This window comes from Podarcis tiliguerta, assembly GCF_965153285.1.
Source record: "Podarcis tiliguerta genome assembly, chromosome: 1".
NCBI lineage: Eukaryota > Metazoa > Chordata > Lepidosauria > Squamata > Lacertidae > Podarcis > Podarcis tiliguerta.
Genome location: NC_139534.1, coordinates 95,396,508 through 95,406,483, shown reverse-complemented (window position 1 = coordinate 95,406,483; position 9,976 = coordinate 95,396,508). Strand labels below are relative to the sequence as shown.

The window sequence follows — 9,976 nt, the reverse complement described above, 5'->3', positions numbered from 1 at the left end:
TACCGTACACAAGATTTTGAAAGCGAGCAAAAGCCTCTTAAAGACCTCGAGCCCAACTCCAGCAGAGGCATCAGTGTCGAGAGGAGGAACCCCTCAGAAGAGGGGGAGACTATCGCCCGCTGTCTTTGCCGATGGGTTCCGCCCCCGCCGGTCGCGCGTCCTTCGGCCACGTGGGGATGCGATGCGGGTAGCAACCAGCAGGTCCCTCGCCCGCCAGCGCCGGTCTGACCTGGAGGCTCAGGGAGGAGCCGGGCGTCGCTTTCTTGGAGAAAGGAGAGTTCTCCTCCCTGGCGGGAGTTGCTGGAAGCGTTTAGGGGGCGTGGGGCGTATTGGGAGGCGGCCGCTGGCCAATGATCAGGAGCGCTGCTCTCAGCTGGCAGGCATTTAAATGGGAGACAGCGCGGTGCGCCTGCAATTCGGAAGCGGGGCCCGAGCTTTCCTTGCCTCTCCCCCCGATGGGCTCGAGGGATTGGGAGCAGAGCAGCAGCAGCAACCCGAGCCGTCACCCCGCGCACTGAAGCGCCCCACGCCGGAAAAGAGCCGCGGAGCAGGACTCGCTCTCCGCCCACGCGCAGGTGAGGCGGTAGTGGAAAGGATCCGGGGCTTCATTGGGAGGCCTTGGGTTGCCTTACGCCGGGGTGGAGGATGGCGACTGCCGCTCTGCTCCAGGCAAGCAGGAGGCGCTGGGTGGTAGCCCTTTGGAAGCAGTAGGGTTACTCGTGGCGTAAGGGAGTAATAAAGTGATGAGAGCCTTGGAAACTGCAGGTCAGTGTATTCTGGGAAGAATACCGACGCTGATGGGGTAGGATAACTTAAGTTAGATTTATGCCTGGCATCGTGGATAAATTGCTTTCCTGGAATTAATCCAGGAAAGCCTGTCGAATATATTCTACGAAATACCGAAGCTCTTACCTTCCCCGTATCTGTGTAACGCCTGACTGGAGGGAGGGGAGCCGCTGGAATCCCCTAACTCCCACCGCACATTTCTCATGTTTTTTTTTTTTTTTGGGGGGGGGGGGGGCTTGGCTGGCTTTTGCCTCAAATGGAACTACTGGTAGAACCAATCCCATTTTCACACGTGATTTATAGCGCAGTTCTATGCATATTTATTTGTAAGTAACTTAAATGGGGTTTACGTTCCACTTAGTAAACATGGGGCTTCAGACCGAACAAGTTCTCTCTCTGTGCACCTGAAATTCGAGTATTGACTCCATTCGTTGGGATGCCAGCTAAAAATGGGGATCCCTCAACCCTGCAGTAACAATCTTAGCACTTGTTTTCCAAGCCCGGGTTGCTCGAGGAAACCTCCTTAAAGGCTCGTCGGTTTGCCAAGGACACTCCCACGGAAAAACAAGGCCCACTCTTTACAGGGTGCCCAGGATGTGACCCAAGTCCGTCTCCTTCCCCAGTAAGCCTGTGCAGCCGCTCCCTCCTTCTCTGCGCTTCCAAAGCGACCGCAACACCCCGCGGGTCGGTATTCGCAACCGGCTCTCCTCTAGGCTTTCTTGGGCGTCCTGTGGTGCCGCCGCCTAATGGGCTAATTTAATCGAAAGGGCCGAAAATTGCTCACAGCCGCAATGTGCGAAGAGGGCCGCGGAAAACTCCTTTTAAAAGGATTGGCCCCTTGCAAGGGGGCGGGCGCTGGCTGACAAAACGGGCTGGGCCGGCGCCTCAAACGGGCCCTGCTGCGCGGAGGCGCCCTTAACATGCAAGCCTACTCGCAAGTAACTCCCACTGACTTCAACGGGGCTTGTCCTCCGCCGTAGCCCCCCGCTCACTAGGGCCAGTGGAGCTATTCCAGGTGCCGGCGGAAATTGCGGGGTTGGATTTGCGCAGCCCCGACGGCAAACGGGCGCGCACCGCGGCGTTTGCTCCGGTGAGGACGGAAAGCCGTCGGTTCTCCCTTCCCGCGAGCGGCTCTTTCCCTGCCAAGGGCGGAGCCGCCGAGGGGAGGCGGGTGTCTCCTAAGACCCCGCCGCGTGACTTACTCAAAACCAAACAAAACGCTGGCGGAGGCCTCCTGCGCCTCCGGTCGTTGGGCCCCACGGAGCAACCCTGGAAACGGCCTGTCTCGGGCGAGGCTGAGCTGAGGGTGCTGCCCTCGCTTGGCAGGGAGAAAAAGAGGCGCCACCCAGCGCGCCGCCGGCCACCCTCTACTGCGCCTCCCGCGCGGCGGCCTTCTGGGCGGCAGGACCAGAGGGAGCCGCCGGGCATCTCCGAGGGGGCGAGGCGTGGTTCTCCGTTCAATACAGCAGCCTTCGCCAACCTGGGGTGCTCCAGCTGCGTGGGACTACAACTCCCATCAGCTCCAACTGGCTCTGGGTTGTCAGGAGGGAGGAGTTCAGTTTAAGCCTGGAGCAACATCCCAAGAAGCGTCGTGATCAGGGCCGAAGAGTAGCCCCGTTTGAGCTCTTGTCATTGACACGCTGAAACATGTAGATGTTAATGTGGGAGATAAATCCCAAAACGCATTTCTTCTTACCCGCCCCCGTTGTATATTCCCTTCTCGTTGACTAAACTTATTTTGAGCTTCCCATAAGAAATGCCTCAGTCTTTCCCTATGAAAGATCTACCTTCAAATACTTTGTGCTGTATGCCTTGGCTCATGCTTCTGTACTTCCGATAAGGGAAATAAGTTGGTCCGTGGTCATGAACAGTGGCGTAGCGTGGGGGGTGCAGGGGGGGCCGGCCGCACCGGGCGCAACATCTGGGGGGGGGGGCGGCGTTCACACTCGCAGCTCTCTGCCCCCACCTGGCTCACGGGTTAGGGGGCGCAAATTACTTGCCTTGCCCCGGGTGCTGACAACCCACGCTACGCCACTGGTCATGAATGATTGGAGTTGTAATCTCAACAGGTTCCCCACTTCGGGTTTCTACTCTGAGGGTGAACTGAGCATTCCTCCTTGATTTGTTTGCAGGGAAGTTAGAGGATGTTGCATCAAATGTTATCCCACACTTTGCGGGATCCCCTCATTTTTCCTTATCTGATTTGGGGTGCAAAGCAGGTTTGCTGTGCAAAAATTGTGTATCCGCTTAAATTGCGCAACTTGGTTGAATCTCACTGGAAGTGCCCTGACTCTCTCTAATTCTCTGATAACAGGGCTTTTAAGCATTTGGTGAAGGCAACCTTAAAATCTGAAAAAGCCCATGCTGTAAGAAATTCCCTGCAGTCCTGGGAGCACTTGTAATCTTCAATAAAGTCTTCCTTTAGACTGATTTAGAAACCTGATCTTTTGATAACATTAGAATATCTGTCTGCAATTCACAACCCACTGTCCCTCAGACAGCCACACACTTATGTTAGATCTGAATCTGGAACCTGTGTGTTTCAGATCACAGCCTGTTCTCTGTCTCTCCCTCCCCCCAAAAAAACTCATTCTTAAACTGTGAAACATATATTGTTAGACCTCAGAAAAATGACTGGCAGTCCCTACTTGCAAGGGAACAGACACTTGGAATGCAGTTCTGGCCTTTTCATCTCTAAAAAGAAATTGCAAAACTTCAGGACGATGCAGAAAGGGGCAACTGAACTTCATATTTTCCTGCGAGAGCTTAAGTGTAGTCATATGTGTATCTGCTCACATCTACTTTCAAGTAAGTCCCATTGCTTTCAGTGGGACTTGCTTCCTGGAAAGTGTACATAGCATTGCAGTCTAAAGCTCTTTAGTTTTTAAAAAAGTGAGTAAGAAGGGGGAAGGCCACAAACATAATATCTAAAGTAGCAAGTGGTGTGGAGTCAATTCTCTTTCAAATCACTTCAATTTGTGGCACCTAAGGAAGGTGATGTTCTTGCCTTGCATCAACATTCAGTTGCCTACCCACTGCATTTTGCAGTTCTTCAGTCATCTGCTTGGAACTGAGAAGTTTTTACAACTTGGGTGGGGACGTTTTCTGACAATAATGGCTGGATTGAATATGATGTATTGTATCCAAAATGGCTCTGAAGGATTGGGGATAACCCACAGAAAATATTGGGACGAGAGGGAGGTGCCTTAGCCTTAGCACTATGACAAACACAAGCCATTGAGTTGATTTGTTAGTGAAGTGATAACTTTCACCTTTAATCTTTTGTATTCATTGGTTACACAGAAGTAGTTCAAAAGCAGACAACACAGGATAGAATTTTCAATATATAATAATATATACCGTAAACACACACCAAACCTTTAATTTAAAAGAAGAGTCCTTGACTGCCAATGCTGTCTGCTATGCCAACCCAAAATATGAGCTTTGTCCTGAAGGCTTTTAGGTAATTGTTGCTAATAGCAATATTGGTGTTCTTACTCCTCATAGACCATCTCGCTTTCATTGTGATTTCCTTTAGAGCTGTGGTCTAATGATGGATTTAAAATAGAGCCTTTACTCAAAAGTGCTCAGGTTTCAGCTATTGAACTTAACAGAAGAGAGGTTGGTCTAGGTCAGTACTGAGCCCTTTGAAAGCCTACACCAAAAAGTTTCTTCTGGAAATGGGACAAAGGTATGCAGGCTCTCCCCCCTAAAATGTGTGCTTTGCTCTGTGAATGTTCCTGAAATAGGAATATACTTACTGTTTCCTATTATATTTATTTACTCTAGTATTGCAAGCTAGAACTTTCAGGCAAGAACATGGCTATGTTTCTTGAGCAGGTTCAGTGTGCGTGTGTGGAAGTGTGTAATGGAATTGTTAGTCATCATTTGTATGTTTGAAATGACACTAAGTTGGAACACTCAAGTCTTTTATACTGCCAACATGTTCAGCTTCTATTTCTTCAACCTCCAAGTACATTGGCTTAGAATCTACATAGTAGTTATGAGGTCTCCCTCATTGAGAGTTGCTGCAAAATGATCACAGCAAACTTAAACATAATATAAGTATTTAAATAAAAATAAATCTGTTATCCAGCCCTAGAGTTAAAGAGTAGGGGAGGAAAATTCTTGGTTCTGGAAAATGCCTTGCTTCCAGAAAAGCGGTCAGAGCTGTTGCCTTTTCCATCTGCAACTGATCAGGAGAGGCCTTTTCGTCTCTCAGCGACAGAGAGGTGGGCTCTTGTTTTCTGACTGTAAAATGAGTCCTATTGCAAATGTACAAAAGTAATATAACTGAACTAGTCCAAAAATGATGACACAGTTGTAATCCATGTTGCATGAGCGAAAGGCAGCTGCCACAACTGTTGTTTTCCTCCCTCTTCAGTCTCCTGAGTGTGCAAACCCTCATTTCAGAATCTTGAGGGTGACCTGAGCATTATGGGATGTCTTGGGGGGCTACTGTGGGAGGAAAGAATTGCCAGAAGCATGGAACTTTGTGTGAGCAGTATGAGATTCTTTTGCCTAGTTTTAGGCCCTTAGCCCTCCTTTCACTGCTGCCCTATAAGTCACAGTCCGCAGTGTTCAGTAAATCTCTTCTGAGCCTCAGCAGGGACTTTTTAGGGACTACAGGTGGGAGGGAGAAAATTTGTTTCCTGAGCCTACCATCCCTTTGTCCAACCCCTTGGGTACAACTCAGAAAAATAAATGCCAAGTTTACAAACTGATACAACACACAGTATGATATAAACAAATCAAAGAATCAGATATGATGTCACAGGTTGATAAAGTGATTTTCAATATAATTATAAGAGCACACAACTAATAGAATTATATGATGGGCAGCTGGCAAAAATCTGTTCCAGCTAAGTCTTTAGAACTGCCAATGTACTTTGAAAATCCAAATCTCTTATGAGAACATAACTATCAATGAATTGTTTTGACCACCCCTTTGACAAAGCTTCTAATTACATATGGAAAACTCAGACTCATAAATGGATGCATTTCACATAGTATTCCCTGACAGTCCTGTAACTTATTGCAATGCCTTCTACACCATGCAGGATGCAGCTGTTAAGTGTCCTAACTGGTGTTGGGATATGGGCACATATTTAACCTGTTCTGTGCCAGTTTCCTGCATGCTTTTAACCTTGAAAGCCTTGCATGGTCAGGTATCCTCATGCTGGAAGGACAGTCTCTGTCCAAATACAAACCCATTTTCCAGTTTAGGTCAAGTTAGCTGATTCTGTGGCTTATGTCATATACACGACATGTTCAGACAGTGGCAACTAGGAGCTAGGTTTTTCTGTCAGTAGTCTGTGATAAAATTGGCCCTCACATTTTACCTGAGGGAAATTCCATACAGGTTGGAATCTCTCAAGTTGCTAGATTTGAAAGAGGAGGGATTTGCTTTGCTCCCTGTCCTTTTTCTCCCACTCCTGAGAGTAAGGTTGGTATTTTCACTAGCTTTGGGATAAAGGGTGATATGATGCACTGTGTGCAACTTTTTAGTTGATGCCATGTGAAATAGATATATCCTTTCTCCCCAGGATGAGTCGCACAGTTTCTACAGTTGGGGTCCTCCTTCTGTTTGGACTTCTGCTACCCACCGCAGAGGGGAGCAAGAGGAACCGTGGAGCCCAGGGCGCCATCCCCCCGCCTGACAAAGATAAGCCCAATGATTCGGAACATCCGCAGCAGCCACCGTCGCCACCGCAGCAGTCGGGCGGCAGGATCCGGGGCAAGGACAGAATCAAGCCTCCATCTGCCGAAGAGGTGCTGGAGTCGAGCCAAGAGGCTCTGCACGTCACCGAGCGACAGTACCTGAAGCGGGACTGGTGCAAGACGCATTCCCTGAAGCAAACCATCCACGAGGAAGGCTGCCACAGCCACACCATTATCAACAAGTTCTGTTACGGGCAGTGCAATTCCTTCTACATCCCCAGGCATATCCACAGAGAGGAAGGCTCCTTCCAGTCCTGTTCCTTTTGCAAACCTAAGAAACTCACCACCATGTCTGTCACACTGAACTGCCCGGAGCTTCAGCCCCCGAGGAAGAAAAAGAGGATCACACGAGTTAAAGAATGTCGCTGTATATCCATAGACTTGGATTAGGAGGCACCACGGTGGGTGTTCCAGTTCTTGCCCTTGACTACAGATGCCCGAAACCCAATCTGTCTGAATGGGACACAAACAATAGAGAACTGCAACAAAAACAATGTATGTGTATCTGTGTGCAAGTGTGAATGCCAATACATCAATTCCAAAAGCATGCAAGTGGAATAGCACCACTACTTGGAGTGCAAGTTGTCACCTATTCCTAGGGTCAGTATCTCACTAGTTCACCTGTGTGCTGGGGTTCCTGCGCTTTCATTTTCCACCAGCATCTGTGCCATTGGCTTGTCTACCTGTTGCAAGTGAGAGCGTTGATGTGCTCTAGGTCCAGTGTTATTTCTTAGAACAAAATGTTAACAGGGATGCAGTAGTAGACTGTTACAGAAATGCCCCTTGTAAATGGTGTTCAGGAAAGGGTGCATTTATAATTGGGAATGAATGTTCAGAAGCAGCTTGGTTTGGATCAAAAAACACAGCCACTAGCATTAGAAGACTTTTTAAAGAAGGTAATGGGCAAGAGAAGGAAAAAATGAGAAAGTACAAGAATTAAGAGCAACAAGGGAAGGCAACGTGCACACTGACTCTACTGATGCTTTGAATGTACTTTAAAAACATGTTTGAGTTAAGTAATTGTCTTGGGATGCTGCATTCTTTGACTAGAACTGTAGTGTTTAATTCCATCATTAGCTTTTAGGTTTGCCATAATAATTTGTCTAAAATCTGTTAATGTATATGTGTACACATATTTTCTATCTCCATTATACTATCAGGTAATTCAGCTTAACACAGAAAGCACAATTCTACAGTGATCGTTTAGGACTTCAAATGCAATAAGCATACAAAGCTATATATTTCAGAGCTTCAATAGGAGCTTTGTGATAGATGCTGCTTAGTCTCTGGCCCAAAGGATGTACTGCCTTGCCCATTTACCTTGCATTTATCCATATTATCTTTGATTTTGGATTTGCTAAACTTTAGGTGCTGTTGGGGGATGGGATGGGTGTGGGGCAGAGTGCTCAGACTTTCCTTCAGCATTTACTGAATATAAGGGCCTTTTCTATGAACACCTCTTGAACAGTCCATTCATGTATAAACATGTAGCAGTAATATATGGTGAATATTGCCTTTTGTCAGAACAGAACAGCCTTGAGAGCGAAAAATGGTTTTTAAGTGCAAAATTCATTATGTATTACTATTACATGGTTTGTAGCTGAATTCATCTTTGACCAGTTCCCCCTATGTGTGATAGGATACCACCTCTTGTGCCTCCCCTTTGCTTTATTTTTATTTACATATACAGATGTGGCCACCTGTTTCCATCCCCATTGTAAACCTCTGGCCTTTATTTATATTGTTGAAGCCCCTGGACAGATAGACTAGCTTTTGAAAGTATGAACACATTAACCAGCTGTCTATGCACAGTAGGTAATTTGTAGTTCATGCCACAAGGAGAGGACAGGTATTTATAGAAATAAAACACTTATTTGTCTGTAACAACGAGGAGCCTGCCAATAATGTGTCTGCTTAATAAGCAAATGTATTCATATAAGAAGCATTCTGGCTCTTGACATATCACACAGTCCTCAAATATACCATAATAAAACAACCCATATTTATAACCTAAACTACCCATTAATCATTTAACTGTATTTCTTCTTGTTCCATCTTTAGAGGATAAGTCACAACTGTTTTTCTTATTTTTAAATGTTTCATCTTGTTTTAGAGGCTATAGCTGTATCCTCTAGTTACTTATTCCTCTATTAAGTTGTAGTCTCTTGCATAACGATTAGGGGATACCTCTTTCTATACAAAACCCCAATTCATTGGGACCTTGACAAGCATGATCATGCATAGCCAGATGCCTGTCAGCATCCTTTCACATGCAAATATTTTTTTTACTGCCTTCCTCTATACCAGTAACAGATTGCAAACTTGCATATTAGCCATATCAGGATCACCCACTGCAATCTTTTTAAATAGGTATTATAATACATTTATTTCTGTGTAGATCATTTTTAAAAGCCTGATTTCTGAGTTACAGGAGAAAATTTCCACTGTGTGGAATGTGAATAGTTAGGCAGAAAGATATTTAATGGTTTTGGCATTTCCATATGATCAGAGAGCTTTCCTCTAACGATTTCTTAGAAGGTATCAAAGTTAAAACATTCCCTTTTCCTTCTGAACTCTTGGGGACTTTATGTTAATTCTTGTTTCTCTTCCTGTAGTTCATATACAGCTCTCACCAAGCAATATATAGTTCTGGCTTTTTAAAAGTTTTTACTTTCCATACAGCACATTTTTGAAGCAACAACTTGTAAAATAATTTAAGGTTTATAGCAAGGTGGAGTTGGTTATCTAAGAAATAATAATAGAAGACCCCTCTTCAGAAAAATATATATGTTGGTTTTGTACGCAGGTCATTTATGATTGATTTTTCAGGTCTCAAGGAAACCAAAGATGTAGCTGCAAATGATTTCAAATCAAACCATATGTACTGTACTTAAATCTGACTTTTTCTTATAAAACAATGAAGAGGAACCCAAGCTGCCATGTGTTCTGAAGAATTTCACAATGCAAAAGCTGTTCAAAAACAAACAACTTTGATTTTGTAACTTGCCAACTGTTTGTTCACTTGCTATAATAAACAAGTTTTTAAAAAATATGTTGAATTGCAGGCTAAAATGAAATTGCAAGCGTTTTAGAACTGGATTTTCAAATGGGTGAATATGAGAGAGGCAAAAATGTCAAATTCCCATTCTTGGCATAAAGGCTTTAGCTGCATCTCGCAAGACAGCCAAGAACAGTGGTAAGGATTCATCCAGCCACCACAAGGAAGGGAATAGGATTATGGTACAAGTCGGACAAGCAGTAGAATAGTTGGGGAAAGCGTGGAATAAGATTCCTGTACATACTTTCCTTACTTGGTATGCAATTAAGGTAAAACAAAAGTATCCTCTTGGGGCTCTTCAGATTCCTACATGGTCCATATCCCAAGCCCCATTTCCTCTTGCCTAACATGCTGGGAACAGATGGGATGAAGTTGGGAGGGTATTTGAGTACAACAGCAGGTTTCTTTTTA

The 9,976-nt window shown here is 45.5% G+C and overlaps 1 protein-coding gene across 9 annotated transcripts; it reads left to right on the top strand.

Annotated features, from left to right (window-relative positions):
• The first annotated feature begins 206 nt into the window (after window positions 1–206).
• On the top strand, window positions 207–9,559 carry GREM1 (gremlin 1, DAN family BMP antagonist). Of its 9 annotated transcripts, none has more exons than XM_083453512.1 (2): window positions 207–575; window positions 6,333–9,559. In XM_083453512.1, the coding sequence occupies exon 2, from the start codon at window positions 6,334–6,336 to the stop codon at window positions 6,895–6,897; it is 564 nt and encodes a 187-aa protein (XP_083309638.1). In that variant the 5' UTR covers window positions 207–575; window position 6,333; the 3' UTR covers window positions 6,898–9,559. The 9 variants fall into 9 exon arrangements, with proteins under 9 accessions (XP_083309638.1, XP_083309643.1, XP_083309636.1 ...); XM_083453517.1 differs by lacking the exon at window positions 207–575 and adding an exon at window positions 1,129–1,470; XM_083453510.1 differs by lacking the exon at window positions 207–575 and adding an exon at window positions 1,741–1,762.
• Window positions 9,560–9,976: the final 417 nt, after the last annotated feature.

Excerpts from the sequence above, each read along its gene's own strand:
- GREM1 (XM_083453509.1), top strand. The coding sequence starts at position 5,229 with ATGTCTTGGGGGGCTACTGTGGGAGGAAAGAATTGCCAGAAGCATGGA. Across the intron at positions 5,291-6,332 it reads CATGGAACTTTGTGTGAGCA|GATGAGTCGCACAGTTTCTA; the intron begins GTATGAGATTCT and ends CTTTCTCCCCAG.